Consider the following 26524-nt stretch of genomic DNA (forward strand, 5'->3'; position numbering starts at 1 on the left):
AAAAAAAAAAAAAAAAAAAAAAAAAAAAAAAAAAAAAAAAAAAAAAAAAAAAAAGGTAAATTTTAGAGGTTAAAAAAAATAGGAATTAATTTTAAATTAGTGAAAAGAAATTACTAAAAATAATATTTTTTAATTATGGAATATAAATTTAATTAGATCCTTGTTTGTCAAATCGTTACGTGACAGTGCAGAGAATTCAGCGTTTGGATTAAGCGCTTTAGGGCCTCCGTTTTGCGTTCAACGACGTCGTTCTGTAGCGAAGAATCCGAAACCAAAAATAAATAAATAAATAATGGAAAAAGAAAAGAAAAAGGTATTTTCTTTTAATAAAGGATTGTAACTGTAAAACAATTTGCTATTTCCGCTTCGATTGGATCAAAGCTAGAGAGAGAGAACGAGAAAGCGAAACAATGGAGTTTTCTGTGTGTAATTCGGTGTTCTTCGTGTTCTTCTTCTATTGTTATCAACAGCCTTCAATTTTGTAGGATGAAAAACGATTCGGTTTCTCAATTCCTGCATCTGTTTCGTCTCTCGTTCTGACATTTCATTCGGCGGCCGATTTTTTTCTTCTTCTTCATGATCATCTGTCTGGCCTCCTAGTTGTCAATCCAAGGCCGTGACGGTGTGTCTGTCCTTTTCATCGTGATTTTGCGGCTTGGAGTTTTTTCTATTTCTTGTTTGTTGATTCTGCGTGCTTTGCATAATGGAGCCTCGAGTTGGAAACAAATTTAAACTCGGTCGGAAGATTGGGAGCGGATCGTTCGGAGAGATCTATCTCGGTTTGCTTTTTATTGGAGTTGTTCTGCTTTTTATGCGTTATCGTTTGTCGCCTTTTTAATTTGATTTTGTTATTATTTGTGTTCCTCAATTTCAGGTACTAATATTCAGACGAATGAAGAAGTTGCAATTAAGCTTGTGAGTGAATTTTGTGGAATTAGTCTGTTTCTGCGGCTGTCATTGAAAATTTATTGAGATGCCTGACAATCTGCCCTCTATATTTTTTGACCTCATCATTCTGTCCTGTCATTAATTTCTTCTTCTTCCCTTTTCCCCCCCCTTTGAAATAGTCATGTATGTATGTTTGACTTGATTAGTTTACGTGTTAAAAACATTTGATTTGGTGCTCATAAAATTTGATCAGGACATAAATTAATACCTTAGTTTCAATCGATACCGTAAGTAACAGTGGCTAAAGTAGGGCTTCCTGAAGGGGGTTGTTAAGAGTTTGATTTGTCTAAAGCTAAAAAATCTTGACATGGTTTTGGTGCAGTCGGAAGACGTCTGAAAACTTCAAGCAAATTCGTTTGGTTAGGCATCTGTGTAGAATGGGTCTCCCCGTTGAGTTGGTTTCTGTTAGAATCTTCATAATGACTTAATGAGGTGGTGTTAATCATCAATAATCAGTGTTCTCGGTTCTCATGCAAAAGGTTGATGATAACACAACTACACAAGTACTTGGTATGGCCCTATGAGTTCAACATCTATAGTTCTCCCAAGCTTATTGATAATATGAAGTTACAAAAGGGCCTTGCCATAGGAATTACGAAGAACTCCAATTGGCCATGTGGAAGATTAGTCATATGAACGAAAAAGGCGAGAATTTTGACACCAAGTTAGAGCTAAATATGTCCTCCCAAGCTTACTCACAGTAATATCAATTGTTAAATTTGTAAATGTAGGAATATGATGGATTTATGGATAGAAAAATATGGTCAAGAAACTTAAGAATTGCACCTGTCATGGATCAGATACTCGTTTATTTTATTATTTTTCAGCATTTAAGTTTAGTGCAGAATAACTTTTCTATGATAAGATGGGCTTAAATTATTGCTATGTGACTTCGTTAGCCGTTGGCTGGAAGCTTGAAATTAGTTGCAACTTTCTCTTTTTGTTGTATGGACTTCATGATTCTATCAACGCAGTTGATTGTTGTTTCTTATTGCATAGTCTTTTACAATAACAAACAATATTTGCATGTCCTGAGATATTCCTCTTTCCAGGAAAATGTGAAGACAAAACATCCGCAACTGCTCTATGAATCAAAGCTATATAAAATACTACAAGGAGGAAGTAATAAACGTTACTCTCAACATTGTCTTATTTACAAGTTGCACACCTTATTATTCATGCTTGCAAACTCTTCCCAATTTGGACAGCTGGAATTCCAAATGTGAGGTGGTTCGGTGTCGAGGGAGACTATAATGTTCTTGTGATTGATTTGTTGGGTCCTAGCCTTGAAGATCTATTTAACTTCTGCAGCAGAAAATTGTCTCTCAAGACGGTTCTTATGCTTGCAGATCAGATGGTAACCATTTAATTGATTGAGTTCACCCATCTCTATGTCTACTTCATGTTCTTTTTTATGAATGCTCTTTGATATCTTTGTCGTATTTTAGATCAATCGGGTGGAGTTCGTCCATTCCAAATCCTTTCTGCATCGGGATATCAAACCAGATAATTTTCTTATGGGCTTAGGCAGACGTGCAAATCAGGTTTCAATTTTTTAATTTGTTGTAAGATTTCGCATTCATGTTCTATTTTATTCTTTTCATCCAATGTGCTGTATCCATGTTGCCATAGGTCTACGCCATTGACTTTGGTTTGGCTAAAAAGTATAGAGACACATCAACTCATCAGCACATTCCTTACAGGTTAGTTGTTTATAATTAAGGATTGTTATCGTTTAACTCATGTTGGTGCTGTTTCATAGTGGATATATTTAAACTGTGTTTTATGAAGAGCTCAGATAAAGTATTCATTGTTGCTGGTTTTGGACAGTGTTTTCTTGTTGTATGAATTTTGTTGACAGGATATGAGTTATATAATATATGGTTTTAATGTTAAAATCTAATGCGCCTACTTCTTTCTTGATTAACTAACGCTTCCTTATCAGTGAATTAATTGTTAATTTTTGTACAACTTATACTGGGTCTGTATTAACGCTTAAGATGCTTTGACACCATGCCTGGCTTTTACTTCACTCCGGACATTCATTTAAGAAATTTCTTAAAACCTGTTTTCTAAAGTTTATTAGAATATTGCCTTTCTATTATCCTAGGGTAAAGTGTAAGATTGCCCATTTATTTGTTTGCTCAAAGTATTGAGGATTTACTTCCATGATAAGGGGTACGGAGTCAAAGTTGCAGTCTTTGTTGTCTCCTTTTGAAATTGTCATCTCTTGGTTATCATAATATTCCATGAGAAGCAGATATACTAATTCCCATTCAGAAGAGGGGGAAAAATGATTCTGCGGTTTACCCCACTGTTGCACTTTCCGTTTTCTGGGTCTGTTAGGATCTGGGGCTTTGAGTTAAATTGTAGGCCAAGGTCCTTTTTTTGACCCTTCAAGTTGGATGTGTATAAAAAGTTATCCCATGTCTCCTGGTGTAGGAGGGCTGGTATCAATACCANAAAAAAAAAAAAAAAAAAAAAAAAAAAAAAAAAAAACCCTTGGCTTTTATTGGTTGATCATGGTAATAATTGCTATTAGTTTGACAAATGTAACCTGCTGACAATTTTCAGAGAAAACAAGAATCTGACAGGAACAGCAAGATATGCAAGCATGAATACCCATCTTGGCATTGGTATGTCTTTTCCCCTTTCCGTATATTAGCTCACTCCTTCCCCCAATACACACGTAATAGAGCATGCATTGTGAACTGAAGAAAAATGGAAGAATTGTTGTTCGGTCTGGTTTTTTCTGCTTCCGTAAATTTCTTTCCTATTGTGCAGAACAAAGCCGCAGGGACGATTTAGAATCACTTGGATTTGTTCTTATGTATTTTTTAAGGGGGAGGTAAATACTTTTGTTTTATCGTCTGCGATTCTTTTATTGTGTAATGTGGAGTGGTAACCTGTCATCTTTACAGTCTTCCTTGGCAGGGACTTAAAGCTGGAACGAAGAAACAAAAGTATGAAAAGATTAGTGAAAAGAAAGTCTCCACTTCTATAGAGGTTAGATTATCCAGGTCTTTGGGTGGCATTTCTTGCTAATGATACTATTGTCAAATATTATGAAATCTAATTAAGATTATATTGACATATTGTTCTTCCTTAGGCGCTATGTCGTGGATACCCTACTGAATTTGCTTCATACTTCCATTATTGTCGATCGTTAAGATTTGAAGATAAGCCAGACTATTCTTATCTTAAAAAACTCTTCCGTGACCTTTTTGTTCGTGAAGGTTTGAATTTTATAATTCATTTGTTATTTTATAGTTTGTCGCTATACTGTTTTAACTTAAATAAAGGTATGATTTTTCAGGTTTTCAGTTTGATTATGTGTTTGATTGGACCATTCTGAAGTACCAACAATCTCAAATAAGTGCCCCACCTGCTCGTGCCTTCGTAAGTTTCGGAATGCATACGACATCGACCTTTCTTTGTGTAGCTATATTAGTTATCTATCCTTAATCCATGTAAAATTTAAAATTTCAGGGTGGTGCTGGACCAAGTTCTGGAATCCCTATGGGTGTAGCAAATGCTGATAGGCACCCTGGTGGTTAGTTCTGTTATTTGGTTTTTCTTGAGTTCCATGTATCATTATATCTTGCTGGTTGAATATCTGAACGATAAAGTATCTTGAAGGTGGGGAGGAAGGTAGACCGCCAGCGAGTGGTTGGGTAACAACGGACCCCTTGCGAAGGAGAAACTCTGGTCCAGTTACAGGCACTGCAAATTTGTCAAAACAAAAGCCTCCGGCCATGAATGATCCCGCAGTTGCTAAGGAACCCATAGTGAGTACTTAATGATTACAAGCTTTGTTATGGTGTTCTTTTCATTTGTTTAAAACTTGTTATAATCCTATCCATCCAGCTACCAAATTCCAATATTTTACGTTCAAGTGGATCGTCAAGACGAGCTGCCATCACGAGCAACCAAGAGTTAGGCCTCCTTGGATGTGAAGCCGATCCATCTCGCCCTCCAGTTCCAGATCCAAGTTTAGGAGCTATACACAAAAATTCTAGTGCGCAAAGGCATTCTCCTGTCCTACCAGCTGATCAAAACCGAAACGTTTCAGGCATCAGAAACTTCGAGTCTACTCTTAGGGGTATCGAAAGCCTCCATTTTAGTAAAGATGAGAAGGTACAACATTAGCGGCTAACACTCGCTCGCTATCCATCTGTTGTAAATACGGTTTGGGGGTTTGTTATGCTTTCGTTTGTGATTTAGTGAAAGCAGCACCAGCAACTTGGGAACGAACATTTACTATCACAAAAATTCTAGGAAGAGGAGATTAATTACCCATGTGGCTCAACGAAACTTGTTCTCTTTTTACCATTTGTCTTCGGCGTTTCTTTTATTGAAATTCAGATGAACAAAATCTGTAATTAGTGTTTCCTTACCTATTGTAATGACTATCGGATCTTGTATGCTTATTTATCATTTTGATGACAATATTTCTTTTCCTTCTTTTCTGCAGCTATTTTACTAAGATCTTGTGCTTGGTAAATCAACCACAAAATTACAATACATCAATATAAAGTAGACATATTTATGAGTTATGTGAAGTAGGATAATGTAGGATGACACTGTCAGTGCTGACGATTACAAGATCCTATATTTCAACACAAGTCTCGAAGATCAAACGATGAATAACGTACACACAAGACTATGGCAGCTTGCTGAGACATCAAAAATTGTCCCTTCCCACACCCCAAATAAAAGAAAAAACTAGCCAATAATTCGGTAAAGACAAGTTTTTATAACATGANAAAAAAAAAAAAAAAAAAAAAAAAAAAACCTCAACAAAAAAGGAGGCACATATTTGACCAGAAGGCAATTTATGGGCACACCATTTCCGAGGTCACAAAAAGGTTCAAGAATATTTAATTTAAACACTAAACAGTAGAGCAAAAAGATATGAGGAGAAAAAGCTTGGTTGAGTGCTTCGGAGAGGAGAAAACCACGCCTCGTCGTCTACCACAGTATTTCCGTCCTCACAGGAGATCAGCAACATTTGCTGGCAGTTCTTCAATTAAGACATTATAGAACTTCTGAATGTCGAACAGCATTCTTTCATCATCCGTAGTTACGAAGTTGATGGCAACACCCTTTCTTCCAAAACGTCCACTTCTTCCTATACGATGAAGGTAATTCTCGGGTTGCGTCGGCAGATCAAAGTTAATAACAAGAGAAACCTGTTGGACATCAATACCACGGGCCAATAGATCAGTGGTTATGAGAACTCTAGATGAACCCGAACGGAACTCACGCATAATAATGTCACGGGTGTTCTGGTCCATGTCACCATGGGTAGCAGATACTGTGTGGTCACGGCTTCGCATCTTATCAGTGAGCCAATCAACTTTACGACGAGTATTCACAAAAATGACACTCTGGGTGATGGCCAAAGTCTCGTAAAGATCACAGAGTGTCTCAAGCTTCCAGTCTTCCTTGTCAACATTGACATAGAACTGCTTGATACCTTCCAAGGTGAGCTCGTCACGCTTTACAAGAATCCTAACAGGCTTGTTCATGAACTTCCTGGTGATCTCAAGGGCTTCAGGTGGCATTGTAGCAGAGAAGACACCAACCTGAATCTTGGATGGTAGCAGCTGGAAAATGTCATAAATCTACAATTGGGAAATACATATATGAGGAGAGTTAGAAGATTGAAACCACACAGCTCGTAATCGTGATAAGTTCAAATGCAATGAGAAAAAAGTAAATCAGTGAGTTATGGATAAGGATTCTATACATCGAAGAATGATGAAGTAACAACTTACAATCGATAAATCATAGCACACCATATCAAAGCAAAACAAGTGAACAGCTACACCACTTCATCATCAATAATTCTCAGAAAAAATTGAAGAACATAGTATCCTACGTCATTATTTACATCTTTGAGAAATTACGACACAACTAAGAGAACTTTGAGAAATTATCACAACTAAGAGAACTCAAACAGAACCCAACATGTCCATTGTTGACAACTGATCAAGCACACTGTCAGGATGAAAATTCATAAGCACTAAATAGAATCTTAATGAAAAAATACAAAACAAATACTTCAGAAATGGAAAACAAAAGCCTGTACCATAAAAATTTAAAGCCAGAAAATGATTGAATAGACTTGCAAAAAGCTAAACTAAATTTATACCACAGTCCAGTTAACAATGTGTTCCCATTGTAAAGAGTGGAGAGAAGAAATATTAAAAACAATGTGTAAATAAACAGAACAAAGTTTTGACGCATGCAGGATGACAGTCATGAAAGTAAAATGACAAACCTGATCCTTAAATCCACGAGAAAGCATTTCATCAGCTTCATCCAACACAAACATCTTAATGTAGTCTGGACGAAGTGATTGTCTACGCAACATATCAAACACACGACCAGGAGTACCAACAACAACATGAACACCAGCTTGAAGAATGCGTTGGTCCTCACGTACACTTGTCCCACCAACACAAGCATGAACCTTTACACCAAGATAATCACCAAGGGCTCGCATAACCTTCTCAATCTGTTGAGCAAGCTCCCTAGTGGGTGCCAGGACCAAAGCCTGGCATTGCACAAGACCATAATCAAGTTGCTGCAAAATGCCAGAGCAAAAGGTTGCAGTCTTCCCTGTTCCAGACTGTGCTTGTTGGATCACATCAAGCCCTTTGCAAAAAGGAACAATTCCCCTTTGCTGAATTGCAGATGGCTTCTCAAAACCTTAAAAAAAATGAGATTGAAATTACAAACAATATAGTTACAAACCAGCGGAAGCAACAAAAAGTGTAAACTTAAAAACTATACATTTCATTTAATTATTAAACAATATAATGAAGAAAACAACAAACAACTTAAGGAGAAAATAAAGAGTACTAGATACCAACCATAGGCATAAATGCCTCTGAGGAGGTTTTCTTGCAAGCCCATAGAATCAAAGCTATCATAAACTTCATCGTATGAGGTGAAGAAATCCTGTCCATCCGATGAAAGTCTACATTGACCAAGTGATAAGAACAAATGATAGGGAAACTAGAATTAGGAGGTACCAAAAAAAATCATATAGATAATAAAATGCAACGAAGCTTAATAATATCACATACAGAAATTGTCTAGGATGTCTAGGACGTTTGGGAAAGTTCAAACAGAAAACTTACAACTCATTCATTTTGGTGTCATACTGACGGGCGTCAAATTGAGATCCTTCGGGAGCCAAACCAGCCATATCTGTATGCAGACATAATGCAAAACATGTGGTAGTTTGTGGTCATAAAACTTTTAAAGACATCTAAAACAAAGAAGCACACACCACCTTTAATTTCACAATACCAAATGAAAACGTGAACAACGTAAAAGAAGACGGCGCAGAATTTAAGCATATCACATCTCAAAAATAAAAATAAAAACAAGTTTAGCTGAAAAGTGTACACAAGGTTAATAATTCCATGGAATTTCCAATGATATCAACCCCTAGTTCGGCTCTTCCTGATCTTGAGGGCTTTCAAATTCATTACAGATTACAAATAAAGCACGTTATTTGTTACCATGTGAGAAGAAATAATGGTTTGTACGATTATATAACACTCATATTTTAATTTTCTGTTAATAAATCAATACTAACCGCCTAGCTTAGTGAAGTTTCTATTTTATTTCCCATTTTAGCTACCATCAAATGATCAAAACACAAAACTTTAGGCACATTCATTTCAAAACTTTCTGGATCCAAACAATACAAAGAATTTAAATTTCTTGACCCAAAACGGAAGGAAAAAGTTGGAAGAGAAAATGTAACAGAAAAGCCAAACTTGCACCCCAGACAAAGAAGAGTGCAAGCATTAAAGTTCTGTCTTCATCTTTTTGGGAGGTGTTTATACAAAACGAAGATAACTAACTGATGTATCAGAAAAATATTCCGGCATCAGAAGCCACTTCACTGCTCCCTAAACTCAATGAATTATTGGTGGACCATTAAGATAGTAAGGAAAACCTCCGCTTGGACTAGAATCAGAGGATAAAGAAAAAAGAGATGAGAAGAGAACTGAGGGGGAAACACTCATCGGATACTTCGCCTTAGTCAAGTTATTATTTTATTTCCCTTTTTAGCTACACCATCAAATGATCAAAACACAAAATTTTGGGCACATTTATTTCAAAACTTTGTGATTCCGAACAATACAAAGAGTTTAAATTTCTTGACCCGAAACGGGAGGTAAAAGTTGGAAGAGAAATGTAACAGAAAAGCCAAACTTGCACGCCAGACAAAGAAGAGTGCAAGCATTAAAGTTCTGTTCTTCATCTTTTTGGGAGGCGTTCAAACAAAACGAAGATAGCTAACTGATGTATCAGAAAAACCTTCCGGCATCAGAAGCCACTTCACCGCTCCCTAAACTTCATGAATATTGGACGACCATTAAGAAAGTAAGGAAAATTTCCGCTTGGACTAGAATCAGAGGATAAAGAAAAAAGAGATGAGAAGAGAACTGAGGGGGAAACACTCATTGGATACTTCGCGTAGACACGTCATCAAGATGAAACAACAAATCAATTTACAGAGCAGCGGAGATGTGACATACGAGCAATCCAACAAATTATTATTACAGAAGTACCACAGAGAAAAAAAAGATATCCTCTGATACTGCCGCATACCCGTCATCCACCTCCGAGAGAGGCATTAGAGGAAAAGCTGGAGAGACCTCACAAATCCTTATAAGATACATGGTCGTCTAATTGTGATTGATTTTAAGATGGAACCTCAAATTTATCTAATACGGATCAGAAAGCCCAAACTGGTATTTGGTCCAAAAAAGGATCCAACCCAAAAAATAGTTTACTCAAAAAGGCACCAACCTGAAATGTCGAGGATCCAACATCGCAAGGATGAGGATGAAGAGACCTCACAATGCATAGGTTACTCCTTAATCAATTTTGAAATAGAACTTCATGCTTATCTAATAAAGATTTGGTCAAGTTTCTACACTCCAGCGCAAGTTGTCCAAATGATTATATAATCTTAACGCACTTTCTAAAAAAACAAACGCCATAATCATCATCTAAAACCTATTAATAGCTCAGAAACCGCAGATTCTAAAACAAAAAACACACACGGAGGAACAACGATCAAGTAAAAAAAAACAATAACAAAAAAGGTCGACAAATAGCGTAAAAGTGGATATCAGATCCCACACAAATGGATTTCAGAGATTACAACAATGTAAAAACTCACTCAATCCAACCAAGAGGACACCAGTAAGATTAATAAAAGTATAAACAGAGCGTTCGCCATGGATCAAACGATCAATATCAACAAGGACTATATGAAAAGGGTAGAGAGAAACCTGTAGATCAGTGAGACGACGATGGATTGGAAGAAGAATGGAAAGCGTTTGAAGATAGCGAGAGATCCAAAAACTCCTCGGATCTGCGCCGTGGAGTTGAAACGGAGGCTGATGCTTAAGGACTGAAGTTATAATGGGAGGGCGTTTAGGTTTTCTAAGGCGGCCCTCTGGCCTTTCGGATTCTGCTCCAAATATGCGTGTGAAATTACATTTTTACCCTTGCTTTTACCATTTTATTACTTTAATTGCCCCTACAATGATGGAATAGAATGGAATACGTAAATTAATGATTAGTCACGTGGTTTGCGCGTGACTGAACGTGTGCATGCCTTATAATTCATTCTGGAATATTTTTGCGTCATCTCTCCTTCTCTCTCTTAATTTTTTTATTTATTAATTACATTATCTTTATTTAAATAAAACTATTATTTTCTTTTATCTATATATAATATTTTACACCACTTACCAATAACTAATTTGATTCTACTTTAACATATTAATTTTCAAAACAAAAATAGTTTGTATTTTATTTTGAATTTATTAAAATAAAATTAATAATATTTAATTTAAATTAATTATAGTAAATAAAACATTTAATGATATTGATTTTGAACTTAGTTATATTAAAATAACATAAAAACATATAATTTTATTTTTAACTTGATTCTTTCTAAAAAAATAACATATAGAATGTATTTTATTTTTAATATAATTAAACTAAAATTACAAAAACTATGTACATTTTGCTTTGTATGTAATGTATATGTTATAATTTTGCTTTTTCCTCCTTTCACTTGTCACATCTACTAAAATTAATGAAATTTTTTAATAATACTTGTACGATAAAAGCATAGTTCATTTCACAATGTTCGAACCTTTTATTAAACTATTTTTTAAAATATACTTTCCAATTTTATTAACTTTATAAAAAAAAATTTAAAACCTTGTGTAAAATATATCGTGAAACGAACTAAGATTTGAAGTATTTCAAACTAAATTCTAAAAATACCGAAAAAAATTATACATGTTTCGTTAAATGCATACTAANAAAAAAAAAAAAAAAAAAAAAAAAAAAAAACAAATCATCATATATCAGACTTGGAGATTAAAAAAATTAACCAAAGTTTGAAGGTCCAGCAGCTTCACATCAGCAAAAAGAGTTGATAAATCATGCAAAATCGAAGTAACAGTGGTTGAAATTGGCCAAAAATGTCACCAAATTTCTTAATTTGCTCAAAATGCAGCAAATCATGGTTGTTTCCAATTTCTTGTTCCATTTTTAAACCTGTTTTTGTAAATAAAAAAAAAAGGAAAAAAAATGAACCAGATATGCCCTTAATCTCTTCTTAGGAAAGGAAAGACAAGCTCATTTGAACAACTAGACAAATATTTGTATATCTACCTATAAATTAATTTGATTCATCCATAACAAGAACAATTCCACAGGATTTGAAGAATTTACATGCGGATTCAAAGAACATCAAAGGATTGGCCATTAAACTTACAAATGATCCTAAGCCAGGAGAATACTTTCACCACGGGAACCTGTGACATTACACACAGAAAATGGAGGTTTTTTTTTAGAAACTCAAAAGCTTTAGAACTTTTCATGAGAAATGAACAGTTCACTTACATTTTTCATATATCTCTTTTATAATCTGTAGCATTGAATCTGTATCTTCTGCCATCTTTGCAATTCTCTCTGCTTCCTTGACAGCTTCTGCAGCTAAGAAAGATTTGTTCTCTGCATCAGCAACTTTGTAGGCCGCCGCTTTCGCCGCGTCTTCCAACGTGTCCCCCCCTGATGGCATCCCCCCTCCCATGGTATATTGTGATATCCGTTGCCTGACATCTTTTTGTTTGGGAGTAGGAGTATTAACTGCCAATGAATTGTCTTTCTTTACCTGGTAGCAATTCTGAACCTGTAGTGTGGCAGAGAGAAAACAAAAGAACCCAGATGCATAAAAGATTCAAACAAATCTTTAAACTCCAACAAAACTGTTCACAATGACAATCCCTTGGCAGGATAAAACTCCTTCCTCTCTCAGTAGTATAAATACCAGCTAACATATTGTTAAATTGGGTATAATATCCTATGAGTTACGATTGTAAAGTCAAGCAATTGTCCTGTGAGAATAGTCAAGGTATAGGCAAGCTGACACTCACAAATATTATGATGAAAAAACAAATATAAATTGAAATTGGCTAGGTATCTATATTGTTTTTTTAATATTTTTAAGTGTCGAGCCAGATTGCGCACACCTTAGTCAAAGGGTGTACACAAGTTCGAAATAATACTTTTTAATAAAAGTATTAATAGCCATAGCCATTGTCACCGCCTCCTACTTTCTTTCTTTTTTTTTCCCCTTCTTTTTTGTCCTTTTTTCCTTCTTTCTCTTTCCCCTCCTTTCTCCACAACCCACATTCATTTTTTAAACAAAAAATCTAAATCCTATTTTTGATATAAAATGAGGGAGGTGCTAGAAACTCTCCCATTCCAGATTTGAAATGAGATTTTTTAAAAACATTAAAAATGGGAAGGGAAGAAAGGAGGAGAAAGGGAAAAGAAAGAAGAAAGAAGAAATAAGAAAAGATGAGGATTTAACAAAAAAAAAGAAAAAAAAAAGAAAAAAAAGAAAGAAAGAGGCAATGGGTGGGGGCGATAATGGCTATGGATTGGGTAGGGAGAAGGATGGGAAGAGGAAGAAAGAAGATGGGAGAAAGAGAAGAGAAAAGAAGGAAAAAAAAAACATACTATCTAATTTTTTTAAAAAAAGTCACATAAGTTTTCATTCACTATGGTAAAAGAATTCTGACCAGGACCAAAATGCTACTAAACTCAAATATTAAGAGTTAAAATGTCGAGTTTGAAAATTTATAACCAAAAGTATAATTTTTCTGTTTTTTTTTTTTTTTCCTTCAAAATGTACCATGAAACATCTTAGTTTTTCCCATAACCATACATAGGTTTGCATTTGGTGGGGGAAAGGGGATATAGATGAACTTGTAAGAGAAGCATGTCTAAGAGTCAAACTTCCTAACTTAGTAAACCATATAAAATATCAGCATACAAACAAATTGCCTTCAGAACTGATTCGATAAGAAAATGAAAAGAACATTCACCTTTTCGAGCTTTCCTTGTGAAACAAGCCTCCTCAACTTTGAGCTTAATTGCCTTCTAAAGTTTTGTGGCACCTCGTGCCGTTGCTGCACCATGTGAAATCAACTATTGACGTAGCATGTAATATGAGCATTCATGCTAATGAATAAAGTTAAAAAAAGAAAAGAAAGAAAAGAAAAAAAGAAAAGATACTGTCATCTTACCTTAATAAAGTTAACAATTGTACCTATGTCACATCCATTTGAATCTTTTATGGTTGAAAGGGCTTCAAAAATCATTGTATAATACCTGATCAACAGGTCGTTAGAAGACCAATGACGAGACCTCAATGAAATAATAAATGAAAATGAAAAGAAGGTAAATCACAACACCCCTTCTGTGATATTCTCTGGTGACCAAAATTTCCCTTGAGGTTGATCAAATGAAATTTGTTTCTTTCAATTACAGAAGTAATAGGTGAATTTTCTCATGTGTAAGAAACGTCGTAACACTCCACTAGAATACTTAGGACCATAAATTGGCATATTTGTATTGATCACTTCCTTTTCACGTTGTTTAGAAGTTAGAACATCTCCTCATAACATAGATTTCATTTTATTATTTGCATATTCTTTGGTGGTACTGGTGGGTTGGGGGGGGGGGGGTTGGGGTGGATTGAATATCAGCTGGTAGTTCATTATAAGCAATGGAAAGAGAATCAACAATTCTATAATAATGATGTAAACCATATGTCTTCCTATACTCTTTAAACAGGGAGAATTCTCTAGACGCCACACAATAATAGTATATGCTAAAGAAAAACAACATTCCAAAAGCCCAATCGTGATTTATGATATAGCAAATAAGATGAACTGCTATAATATTTTGTTGACGAATAAAATCCTATAAGATTAATATGATTTAGGGTGCTATTCCATTTCTATGTAAAAATATTTCATCAGATATTCCATTTTCCAACAACCTCTTTAAAAACTACTCTTTCATCTCTCCTTCGTTTGTCACTTGGGGTGGGGTAAGCGGTGGTGAGTGGAGGGAGGGGAAGGGGAAGGGGAAGCTTATATAATGAAAGGTTGGATTTATAAACACTCTCCCCCCTCCCCTGTACAGTCCAAGAAAGTAATAATAACAGTACTAAACAGATGACTTCTATGATGCAAATGTAAAAGTACCTAAACGGTTAGAGAGACAGACCTTGGGACATTTTTTCCATCTTGTGTGCTGTTGTTTGGTGTATCGTCCCCTGCAGTATCAGCAGATGCATTAAACTTAGCAGGAGCAGAGTTTTGGTGGTTAGAAATAGCAGCAACGATAGCTTTTGCTTTAGGAGCCCTAGACTTCTCTTTTGAGCCTTGTGAAGCAGTACTGACACTCAAATTACGCCATTTGTCCTATGTACATAAGCAACACGATGGAGATAAATAGTTGCAGACATTGGTAGCTAAACAGTCATGCTGTTTCGCAAACACAATATTTCAAAGTTAACAGAAAAAATATAAGATTTTTAATCAAAGGATTTACATATTAAAACCTTGAATTTGAGGCAAATTAAAGCATGTCATCGTTGTGTTCTAGTAATGCTGGAACATAAACAATCTCAAAGATGCATCTAGGAACAGACTCGAAGAAGATCTTATACAGTTTATCCAAGTTCATGGCTTCCATTGAAGAAAGCCTAAAAACGCGCCATCATATTAACGATATTTAATATTTATATACAAAATCAAACTCTTTCCTCCCTCTAATTCCACTTTCTGGACTCTTCTTCTTACATTAATCAGTTGGTCAAACGAAAATCTTAGGGAAAACTATAAAGTACAATTTAGTCCATAAATTAACGTAGAAAATCATTGAAGAACAAAACCAATTTCTTCCATGTTAAAACACTCAACCAACTGCGTAGAGCTATACAGATTGTAAGCAAACCAAGCCTATTGGATTCTAAAGAAATCAATCCGTAACTTCAAACAAAAATCCCGCAATATTTCAGTTCGGCCTCTGAGTTTATAACTAAAACCCTAAATATCAATACAAACAGGTCAACCAAATGCGAAAAAAGAAAAAAACACGCATATAAGGAATTGAAAGGAATAGGTAATTGAATGAGGACCTTGAGGTCAATGTTAGAGCGATGAGTGAGAGACGGAGCAAACTCAGGATCTTTAAGAATGTTCTTCCACTTTCCGGGACCGTGCTTATTCACGCCTGCCAAAAGTGCCTCTTCCTCCTCCGATGTCCACTTTAACTTCTGGTTTCCCATTCTGATTCGCCGTTTTGGCTTCTCAGAAGGTCACTTCGTGTAGAAGAGTTCGCCTTCGTTGCGGCTTAAATCTTTGAAGAAGATGAACAAGTAGAAGACAGCAGCAGGCTGTCGTTCTTCGGCCTCTTCTTGTTTTTCTTCAATTTTTCGTTTGTTTCTTTTTGTCGTGACCTTTGAATTTCATCGCAATGGGCCGCCCCAAATTTTAAACTCCAAAATTGGTTTATTAGATATTCAAATATATTATTTAATTTTATCGTCTCTCCAAATAAAAATTTTGGATTAAAGTTGTAACGCACATTTATTATAATATTTATTTATCTTCGTCTCTTCAAACTTGTTTGAAGTCATAATAAAGAAAATAAGGAAAACTTGATCGAAGCAACAATAGTGTAGTGAGATCTATGGTAGTTAGTTGCACTAGTCGAAAATTTTGAGAGGGGGTTCACAACTAAACTGTAACGATTCGCGTTTCAAAACAATCGAGTCACGGTCATTGTATGAAAATATTTTTAAAAAATACACAATAATTAAAAATAATTAAAATGTACATGCATTAATTCTAAAATCAATTCAAATTTGTGCAATTTTGAACTAAATACGACAAAAACGTAAATTTACAAACTCAAAATATATACACGAAACACAAGGAAAGTCAAAAATCAAAAGACTTGAATCTATCTCGACTCCTATAGTCTCGTGCATATTGTCACCTCGACCACTTCCTTTAGTCTTGTAGTTCTTAATTCCTCTTAAGTCTTATGTTATTAGTTCGTTTGTTTTGGTGTCTAATTCATGCTTAGGAATTCGTTCCTGAGCTGGCAGCATTTCATACGCTATACCATAAGTTTACTTGGCTCACCTAATCTCAACTTAGGCTTGTGGATAGAAGCCATAAGTTCTCTTTCTTCGCTCTATCTAGGTTGTCAATTCACGTGGTGTCATTCCCGGAGTTATAAGGTTTCTTGTTTATATGTCTATTAGTCCATTTCAACATCGTCATTGTCATCATAGACCCGTGGCTAGTAGGCCCTCAAGGTGCAACAGCAACGTCAATTCCCTATTCACATTCTCATCATACCGCATGAACACTATTCTTAGATTTTTCTAGTAGGGCTTTGATAAGCCCCACAATGTAAACAACATTAAGAAGGTTGTGCCCCTCAATCTCACTAACATTCGTCTTACTTATACAGCCCTTTACTCTCATCCAAACAAAACTACAATTGAAAAGTGTGTTGGAGACCCACCACAAAGTACTCATAAAAAGCTTATTAGGTGACGCAATATCTACCACTCAAAGGTGTGCATAGATATTAAAATATTGTTACCAACGAAAGAATACAGATTTAAGAATTAGAAAAAGAATTGAGATCGAATGTTCAATCTTCATTGATATTCACGACCTTTAAATAGGATACAAGATACTAAATAATATCTACCAAGAAAATATAAACTAACTAAATCCTCATAATAAAATAAAATATACTACTATTCAAATTCAACTGATTACGATATTTCTTAACTAATATATTCTGGAAGATTACGAATATCATATATTCCATAACTAATTCAAACTAGCACTAAATTGTGACATTAGGTTCATGCATTTTTAGGTCTTAACCCTAGTTTTATCAATTTATAAAAGTATTATTCCGATGGCCAAGTGGTAGCCGCACTCGGGATCCACATGCTCACACATACAATTTTCACGGAAGCCAAGATTCCCTTCCAAATGCATTTAAATAATATTTTTTAAAATAGATAAATTTTCCGATAACAATCAAAATACAAATAATTTGACATCTAGATAAGTTTATAGAATATTAATAAAAATAAAGCTTATTACAAAATAATAATAATAATAAATAAATAAGGTTGGATAAATAAGATAGTAATATGAATAGTTGTATTATTGTTATACTAAGAAAATAATTAAATAAAATAATGAACTTATACTTTATTTTTCAAAATAATAATGGTTTTTAAAAAAATAATAATACCATGTAGTTGACATTTTTATTTTGATAAAAACATTACAAAATTAAACCTCCCATTAAAATAATTAATTTTTTAAAAATTATTATATTATAAATAATTTCTTCCGGTCCTTTATAAGTAATGAATAAAGCAACAAATTATTTCAAACATATTTAATATCGATGGCAAATATATATTATGGAAACATTAATTTTAGGGGCAAATTTACTAAATTAAACTCAACAAGGGATTATAATTCTTCTATGTACGTTCTTTCTAATTTTTATAACTGTTTTTAATATTTTTATGTAAATTAAGTAATTCTCCAATTTCCCATCACCCGAAGCCCAGCCCGCGAGTCAGCTCCAAATATCTTTGAGATTTGAATAAACCGAACCGAACCGAACCGACCGGTTGAAATAGAAATCGGTTCGGTCCTGGTCTGCCCCACCTCTCATTCCCTCCATTTTTTACTTCTCACCCTCCTCTCATCTCCAGTCTGCGGTCGATCGACCTTTCGCCGGCGACGGTGGCATTATCCTCCTCCGGCTGCCGCCAACAACCTACCGGAGACAAAGCCACCCTACGCCGTATGTCGCTAGACCCTCCTTGCTCTTACTCTCCGGCCGGCAGGTGGCAGCGGCCCCACCCTTGTCGGTGGGTAAAATTATGAAGTGAAATATAAATCCAAAATCGGTTGAACCGAGGCGGAGAATCATCGGTTTTCTTGGGTTCGATTCGGTTTCTGGTTTTCTGCCAAAACCGGAGTGAATCGAACCGTGCAGACGTTTAGCTGCCACTTAACGTGCTGAGGAAAATAAAAAAAATAAAAAAATAAATAAAAAAGGTCGCAGAAAAACAAATGCCTCAACGTGAATTAAGCTGAATGGAATCGGAGTCAGAGATCTGCCACTGAACCCTAATAAGCACCTTATTCTTCCAATTTTGATTTTCTTATATCGTTCTGTTCATCATCTCAGCTGCAGATCGATCTCCATTTGTTCTTGGACGATCCAGTTCTGGGTAGTTTGCACTAGACAATATGGCTTACTCATCGCAAATCATCATCCATTCTAAAAAGGTGATAATTCGAATACCACATCACTTCCTTACATGTGACCTATGGATTCATCTGTTTATAATTTGAGTATTGATTTAATTTCTGAATCGTTCTGGATGTAAACTTTGTGATTTGAGTCATATGCATGTTGAACAAATTGGAGCATACTTATTTTGTTTTATGGTTGTTAATAAAGTCTAGCTGCTCTGGCGAATGGGAAGAGATCAATATCTTATGCAGTTCCAAGCCGTAATCAAGCTAATATCTGTTTATGGACGGTTTTAATATTCTGTTGAGCAGTTCGTTGTGCAATTGAACATTTTAGTGATCCCCCTTGGGCTTGTTCCGCACACAAGATAGCGGGGGTGTTGTGTGTTTCGTTTTCAGTCTTAGCTCGAGGGATTTCCTTTGTCTGATATTATGAGCAGGGTCTTATATGAGCTCATTGACTTGCGGGTAATTTTTGATGCATGGGCCGATTTATAGTAGTGGTTTTCAACTTGGATATACTGATTTGGTATCTCAGCCTCACAATTGGTCTCTCTCTTGCCAAATTATGTCAACAAATATATCATGTTCATCATACAAAGCCATGAAAGAGGTTGGCTGTTGGTTGGTCATTGCATACTGACAGGCCATTGGATGCTCATAAACTAAATGCATCATTTGTTACATTTCAATGTTCAAATTATACTTGTCAATATGACTATTAGGAAATATTTTATACATCTCCCATACCAGTATTTGTATTTGACTCTTCATGCTTCTTTTTTCAATGATTCACATTTAGTTTCATGAAGCTGTTTCTTCTGACAAGGGGTTAGGCAATTTTCCCTGGTGTTAAACCAAACATCTAACCCATTCATATTATTCTTGCAGTTAAGAAGTGTTCCAAAGTTGCTTCGGCAAGCTAGTTCAGTTCGCTGGTTTTCAGAGGATGTGCAGTCCTCCATTGTTAAAGAAGATGGTAAGCAGTCGATCATGGTGAGACATGTTTGTTATTTTGTTAGTGGTTTGTACCAACTCCTCACAAGGGCATATTTGGAACTCCATAATGTTATTGGTTATAAATCTGAAGTTTAAGAACTCTTTGGTTACCGTTTGGGGTTTAATTGCTGTAATTAGTCAGAATCGACAATTCTTTTTTGGTCAGTTTAGCGGGACAGATTATTTAATCGATTATGTTTTACTGTTTTAACTTTCGACTTGAGTGCATCCAGCAGCTGACTATTGAAGCTACCGGTGGTTATTTGACAGAAATCTGTAAGATCAAGGGTCGTGGTTACCAGTCTTCTCAAGAAGGGGCAATTAAGAACCTTGTCAATTTTAACAACGTGAGTTGTAACCACCACTTTGCCTGTTCATGAAATCATTAATCAATATTTTTTGGCTGATTGAAATGTTATTGTCGTAATTTCTTCCCATTTTCTGCTTTAACTTGTTAATGTTTCTCATGTTCACGACAACATCTGATGTCACTTGTTTGTGTTGAATTGTGGTCTTCCTTTTGTAGAGACCACACTTTCTCCAATGTAAGAGAGGACTTTCAATGATGACGACGACAAGTATTGGGAATCCATTTTCTAGGTTAGTATCTAATCACAGAGCATGCACACACACACTTGCAAATAAAATCACATATTTATATATCAGCATGCATATTCGTTTGTGAATTAGGATGCTAGGGCTAGAATTTTGATCACAGTCAGAAGTAACTAATGTATCCATTTTCCCCACAGCAGTTCACTGACAAACTCAAAGAGAGGTTTTGCCTCTGATTCAGGTACATTGTGTGGTCCTATATTTTCGTTCCATTCTGCAGACATACATAATTCATTTCATTCTTTTTAATTGATGGTTTGTACATATGGAAAATGTATGAAATCTCCAAAATGTTATCTAACCCTTGAGAATTGGATCTAAAAGCCTTTTTAATAAACAATAATCAAAGAACTTAATCTCAGAAAACTCCAAAACTAATTTGAAAACTAACCCAATGAAAGTCAAAATCACCTTGATGATCAAATATCTCGAGGCAGGGATGATTGTTCCTTGTTTAATGTTTGAATCACTCTACGAGCAAGATTGATCAAGTCACACTTCAGTGATTGTAAATATGAAACCTAAACTACATAGAATTGTAAATGAACTTAGCTCTAGGCTTTAAAAAGGCTTAGAAGGCCAATGTTTTACATTTTCAAAATCTTAAATCACAAAGGTATTAGCTAGCCTAGATATACGCTCCACCCTAGAAGTAATCTGATGTCAATTAAGAGTTGTAATTCCCAAGTACACAAATTCCATAACAACCTATAAACTTCGAAACAACCTAAAAAACATAAATGAAAGGTTTAAAAATAAAATTACAATATAAGGTTATAAATTCGAGATTCAAGCCTGGAAAGCCTTTTGCAACCTTCCATGTATAATGAAGCTCGAAGGGTAGTCTCATTAATTGATGCTTGATTTGCAACTAAAAGATATTTGAGATGCACTTGAGTTCATTTAATGCCAACTTGAGTTTTTATGATGCAACTTTCACTTCCACTTTAATCTGACTTGACTTCATTTCATGTAACTTGAGTTTGACTTTAGTTTGTCATGATTGAGGCTTGTATGCATTTAATGCAACTCCAATTAATGGATTTAAAGGCACTTCTAGAAACCCTTGGAAAGGTGTTGCTGAGGAGTTTCCTTTTTTCTTTCTTGTCTGTTGTTTAGTTGGGAATAAAAACAACACCTATTTGTGGGAGGATAAGTGGTTGGGGGGATAGACCCTTCTGCTCTTTATTTCCTTGTCCATGCCAATTATCTTCAATGAGGACCATTTGCTAGTTGTTGTGTTATCTTAGTTCATGTCCTCTCCCTCATTGACTTCTCTGGCATGCTTTGTCCAATAGGGACATGATGGACGTTTTCAACTTTCTTTTTATGGTTGGGGAGTTTCGTTGTAGTCCTAGGAGAAGAGATATTCGTGTTTAGAACCCTAGTCTGTTTGAAGGATATTCTTGTAAGTCTTTTTTCCTCTGTTTAGTTTATCCTTCTCTCTTGAGTAGTCCAATCTATACTTCATTGTGAAAGGTGAAAATCTCCAAGAAAGTTATGTTTTTTTGTTTGGCAAGTCCTCCATGGAAGGGTTGACACCTTGGCAGGGTTGAAGGAGGGTGCCCAACTTGATGGGGCAGTCGTGTTGTGTCCTCTGCAGGACAGTGACTGCGGATCTTGATCATGTGCTTTGGGGTTGTGATTTTGTGTACATAGTTTGGAACTGATTTTTTTGAGGAGCTCGAGTTAATTTTAGCCAGGTTGAGGCTACAAAGAGATGTTCAAGGGTCCTTTTCCTCCCTTTTGCAATAGGGTAGGATTGTTTGTGGCATGTTGGAGGGTGTGCTGTTTTGTAGGGTCTTTGAGGTGAGAGGAATAATAGAATTTCTTGAGGGTTTGAGAGATCTCCGAGTGAGGTTTGATCCTTTTTAATTATCTGTTAGGATTTATATCTCTTGATTGTAAGCCTATCCTTTTTGTAGTTTTTCTTCCTTTTTGTGGGCTTCTTTTTTTGTGTGCACTTGTATTCTTTCTTTCATTCTCAATGAAAGTTTGGTTATTCAGCCAATGTCAGCATAACTCGCAGTAATTAGCATGTACTTCTTTCCTCATACTAGAGGTTCAAATTCTCATACTTCACTTGTTGTACTCAAACTGAAAGCTTGATTATTCATTAAAAAAAAAAAAATTAACTCCATCTCGAAGTCCTACTTGCATGTATATGTAGGGAATAACACCTACATCTTTCTTTAAGTTCATATCAGCAAGATTTGGACTTGTTAAAAAGCATGTAGTGTTTCTGTTGCCAAAAAAAAAAAAAAGGAAGTATGCAGTGTTTGCATATTTCCATTTGCCATTAGAAACGATTCTGACTATGTCCTTGTAAGTAATAGAACTGCATTTTGTGCTGAAATTAGCTATAAATCTTATGTTAGTTTTTGCATTGTAGAATTAGGGTCCTATGTTTTAAAATCTGTTCTAATATGACTAATCAAAAGTATATTTTCATATTATGTTAACTTGACTTCCTGTGGAAGAGTATCTTTAACTATGCATTTTACTTAGAATCATGCAAATGCTTCAGGTCTTCCCCCACATCAAGAGATTGGAATGCCTTCGCTTTCCCCTACAATGACAGAGGTAGCTTATGCTCACTAACCTACCAGAATAATTTATTGTTAAATAAATGCTAAGTTGTTTTTTTATAATATGCAGGGCAACATTGCAAGGTGGTTGAAAAAAGAGGGAGAGAAAATTTCTCCTGGGGAAGTGCTTTGTGAAGTTGAAACAGTATATTCTAATACCTTTTGGGAGTTGGAAGTTGAAAGTAGTTTTTTACTGCCTTTTGATGGTAGGAATATTGCACTCTAATTTCTGATTCTGCATACTTGAAGGATAAAGCAACAGTAGAAATGGAATGCATGGAGGATGGTTATCTTGCCAAGATAATTCGTGGAGACGGAGAAAAGGAAATTAAAGTTGGTGAGGTATTGATATTGCTTTACATCATTTTTTCTTTCCCTCTTACCTTTACAAGGGAAAAGGATCGATTGCCATGTTGCGCCATTGTCATACGTGGTGGCAATGACTGTCATTGAAAGCTCTCTCTCAAGATAGAGGTGTGTGGATATTTTATTTTTTGCATTTGACGTGGTTTACACAAGTACCTTTTTTTTATATAGGTAATTGCCATCACTGTTGAAGATGAAGAGGATGTAGCAAAGTTTAAAGATTATAAACCCACTTCATCAAATGCTGATGCTGGTGCTGCAGCTGCTAAGGAATCATCTGGCCCTAGCCCACCCAAGAGAGAAGTTGAGGAACCAGTTCGTTCACCTGAGTCAAAGACTGTTAAGCAGAGTCCTCCTGCTCCAGCTGGAGATCGTATTTTTGCTAGTCCTCTGGCAAGAAAGTTAGCAGAAGAAAACAATGTTAGTTTGAGAATATCTTTTTTAATCGAAATTTGGAGCTTTATATTTATGATTTCTTTTTAGCTATAGTTCGAATTTACTGAGTGCAGGTGCCCCTATCAAGTATCAAAGGAACAGGTCCTGAAGGGAGCATTGTGAAGGCTGACATAGAAGATTACATGGGTAATTCACTTTCTTTATGCTGGCCAGTTTCATTAACAACTTTATTTGTTTTTGTGTAGTTGTCTATCTATCTGTTTACATTTGAGTTGTTACTGTGAATATCTCTGTTGTTTTTGTACCCATTGATATGCTTCTTTTGTTGAAACATGGTCTAATAATATCTTTTATCCTACATGTCTCTAGCTTCGCGTGGGAAGGAATCAACCACATCCCCAAAAGCCAAGGATGCAGCAGGTGCACCATTGGATTACAGTGATTTGCCACATACTCAAATAAGAAAGGTCTGCCACTCCTTTCGCCCCATCCCTCTCAGTCCACACACTCCATGATTATAGGATTTCTTGGTATTTTCTGGCAGCTTTTAGTGTAATATGACGATATCTTACTCTGCGTTGCCTTCATCAATGTTCTCGATCTCTTTCCTAACTTGTTCCAGAAACACAAAAGTTCTGCAATTTTGTGTTTGCTTAGTGCCGGTCTCCACACCTTTCAACTCTTAGGATGTTCTATAAACGGGTTACTTGTAATTGTTAGATGTTTTGTTAGCGGCATCCCCATTTTCAAATTTGAATCTTATTTATTGGATTGATAGACAAACTGTCCTAAATATTCCAACTAGTTGCGTGTTTTCCCAGAGCTAATATTTCCTAAATTTTAACAGATTACAGCATCACGATTACTATTCTCAAAGCAAACCATTCCTCATTATTATTTAACTGTTGATACATGCGTTGACAAGCTCATGGAGTAAGTCATTTCTCTATACCTTTTGCAGTTAAATATCACCCAAAGCTATAAATTTAATGAGCTTTTGTTCTCTTTGTAGTTTGAGAAAGCAGTTAAATGCATTACAAGAAGCATCTGGTGGAAAGAGGCTATCTGTTAATGACCTTGTCATTAAGGTATTTTAAAGAAATTATATAGCTGGGTGTGTAGTTCAATTGTTTTCTGTTGTTAATTTGTCTCATTTGACNTTTTTTTTTTTTTTTTTTTTTTTTTTTTTTTTTTTTGAATTCTTTATATCTTTTTCGCTTGAAAGAAGCTGAATACAGTATGTTAAATTTTCAGGACGCTTCATTTCCTCTCTGTTTGATGTGAAGTTCTTGATTAGCGTTTTGTATTTTAGTTGTTTTCCTGTGATTTTGAATGCTTGGAAAGTTCTTATTTCTTAAGCCCTTGTGGAAGGAACCTACTTCGTCCTGTCAACATTCTACAAACGTTCTATCCAAACCTACCCTTGTTCTTAGAAAAGAAATCATTTTAATCCTTGTAAGAACATTGCTGCAGGCTGCTGCCTTGGCTCTGAGGAAAGTACCTCAATGCAACAGTTCATGGACGGACAATTATATTAGACAGTAAGTGAATAAGAATTATTCTAATTTGCTTATTTCATTGACACATTGTGATGTAAATTTCTCTCTTCGTCCACTCATCCAGGTATCACAATGTGAACATTAATGTCGCAGTGCAGACTGATAATGGACTTTTCGTTCCCGTCATCAGGGTCAGTAGTTGTCTTTGTAAAAGCGGTTGAATAGTTGGCTTTTATTACCGTTGTATAGAAGATGTGAAATTGTTTTATTTACAGGACGCAGACAAAAAAGGTTTATCTAGTATTTCTGAAGAGGTCAAGAAATTAGCGCAGAGAGCGAGAGAGAACAGTTTAAAGCCAGAAGATTATGAGGTGAAATGTTGTTTGAATACCCAGGAACAAGATTTACTCGTGGTTTAAGGATTTTAATTAGCAGTTTAATCCTTTTGCAGGGAGGCACTTTTACTGTGTCTAACTTGGGAGGTCCATTTGGAATCAAGCAATTTTGTGCCATTATCAACCCGCCGCAGTCGGGCATTCTTGCTGTTGGATCTGGTACGCAGATCATTCATCATTCTTGATGTCAACCAATGCTTTTTTCTTTTTAATTATTATTATTGTTAATCGCCATTCACATCTAATCTTGCGCAGCGGAGAAGAGGGTCATACCAGGATCAGGCGCTGAAGAATTCAAGTTTGCTTCCTTCATGTCGGTTACACTGAGCTGTGATCATCGCGTTATTGATGGTAGAAAATCATTACAGAATTCTGAACCTGAAGTCTTTTAAGATTGTGTATGACTTGAAAGAGAAGTGTTAGCTGTGTAACATTCCGTTCTTCTCTGTTTGATCAGGGGCAATCGGCGCGGATTGGCTCAAAGCATTCAAGGGCTACATCGAGAATCCCGAATCAATGTTGCTATAGGTTTGATTGATTGACTTATCCATTTTCATCAAACAAATTATTGTCTGTTGTCACATAAGCAATCATGCGGAGGGAAGATTGCGATCTCGGCTCTTCTTTTGGATATATTCTATTTTCGGCTTCAGTTGTAGTATCCTTGGGATCTCCTTTTGGCAACACAACCAAAGGAGATTGGAGTTTGCATATATAGACTAAGGGAATAAGGTGGTGATTGTTGAGGAATTGGATTTCCAAACGAACGCAGCTTGTAATTTATTTTCCTTGTCGATTGGTCTGGTTTTCAGGTCAATAAAGGATATAGACGAAGAGGAAATTTTGTCCGTTTCATCATCTGCTGATTGATAATATACAGTGAATTGCTTCCTGGATGAAAAGGAGCACTTAAAATTCATTCAAAATAGATCATTTCTGAGAATAGAAAGCTATGAGCTTTGTGATTTAAATATAGCTATGAG

The 26524-nt window shown here is 35.6% G+C and overlaps 4 protein-coding genes and 1 non-coding gene across 8 annotated transcripts; 2 read left to right on the forward strand and 3 right to left on the reverse strand.

Annotated features, from left to right (window-relative positions):
* The first annotated feature begins 345 nt into the window (after nt 1–345).
* LOC111791184 (casein kinase 1-like protein 2) lies at nt 346–5413 on the forward strand. The gene is made up of 14 exons (XM_023672431.1): nt 346–779; nt 875–915; nt 2001–2070; nt 2157–2305; nt 2397–2492; nt 2581–2651; nt 3523–3584; nt 3733–3796; nt 3870–3954; nt 4058–4184; nt 4265–4347; nt 4438–4501; nt 4588–4736; nt 4816–5413. The coding sequence occupies exons 1-14, from the start codon at nt 704–706 to the stop codon at nt 5095–5097; spliced, it is 1419 nt and encodes a 472-aa protein (XP_023528199.1). The 5' UTR covers nt 346–703; the 3' UTR covers nt 5098–5413.
* A 125-nt stretch (nt 5414–5538) lies between these two features.
* On the reverse strand, nt 5539–10438 carry LOC111790922 (eukaryotic initiation factor 4A-8). Its single transcript, XM_023672051.1, has 5 exons — nt 10278–10438; nt 8100–8169; nt 7830–7936; nt 7235–7665; nt 5539–6575 (listed from the first exon to the last, which is right to left on the reverse strand). Exons 2-5 carry the CDS (start codon nt 8165–8167, stop codon nt 5940–5942), a joined length of 1242 nt encoding a protein of 413 aa, XP_023527819.1. The 5' UTR covers nt 8168–8169; nt 10278–10438; the 3' UTR covers nt 5539–5939.
* LOC111791926 lies at nt 8726–8834 on the reverse strand. Its single transcript, XR_002814714.1, has one exon. It is a non-coding gene; the product is annotated as a small nucleolar RNA snoR98 (small nucleolar RNA).
* Nucleotides 10439–11620: 1182 nt separating the features above from the next.
* LOC111791871 (telomere repeat-binding factor 4-like) lies at nt 11621–15814 on the reverse strand. Its single transcript, XM_023673373.1, has 6 exons — nt 15506–15814; nt 14590–14786; nt 13602–13686; nt 13401–13484; nt 11911–12199; nt 11621–11822 (listed from the first exon to the last, which is right to left on the reverse strand). Exons 1-6 carry the CDS (start codon nt 15653–15655, stop codon nt 11791–11793), a joined length of 837 nt encoding a protein of 278 aa, XP_023529141.1. The 5' UTR covers nt 15656–15814; the 3' UTR covers nt 11621–11790.
* A 2661-nt stretch (nt 15815–18475) lies between these two features.
* LOC111790842 (dihydrolipoyllysine-residue acetyltransferase component 2 of pyruvate dehydrogenase complex, mitochondrial-like) lies at nt 18476–26512 on the forward strand. Of its 4 annotated transcripts, none has more exons than XM_023671932.1 (19): nt 18476–18716; nt 19575–19679; nt 19916–20029; nt 20209–20282; nt 20435–20478; nt 22825–22880; nt 22956–23030; nt 23135–23227; nt 23423–23671; nt 23761–23833; nt 24017–24114; nt 24495–24580; nt 24660–24735; nt 25121–25188; nt 25271–25337; nt 25422–25517; nt 25598–25700; nt 25797–25892; nt 25999–26512. In XM_023671932.1, exons 1-19 carry the CDS (start codon nt 18678–18680, stop codon nt 26067–26069), a joined length of 1683 nt encoding a protein of 560 aa, XP_023527700.1. In that variant the 5' UTR covers nt 18476–18677; the 3' UTR covers nt 26070–26512. The 4 variants fall into 4 exon arrangements, with proteins under 4 accessions (XP_023527700.1, XP_023527701.1, XP_023527702.1 ...); XM_023671933.1 differs by having other exon boundaries at nt 20438–20478; XM_023671934.1 differs by having other exon boundaries at nt 18477–18716; nt 19575–19662; nt 19953–20029.
* Nucleotides 26513–26524: the final 12 nt, after the last annotated feature.

The sequence above is a fragment of the Cucurbita pepo genome, chromosome LG03, assembly GCF_002806865.2.
Source record: "Cucurbita pepo subsp. pepo cultivar mu-cu-16 chromosome LG03, ASM280686v2, whole genome shotgun sequence".
Lineage (NCBI taxonomy): Eukaryota > Viridiplantae > Streptophyta > Magnoliopsida > Cucurbitales > Cucurbitaceae > Cucurbita > Cucurbita pepo.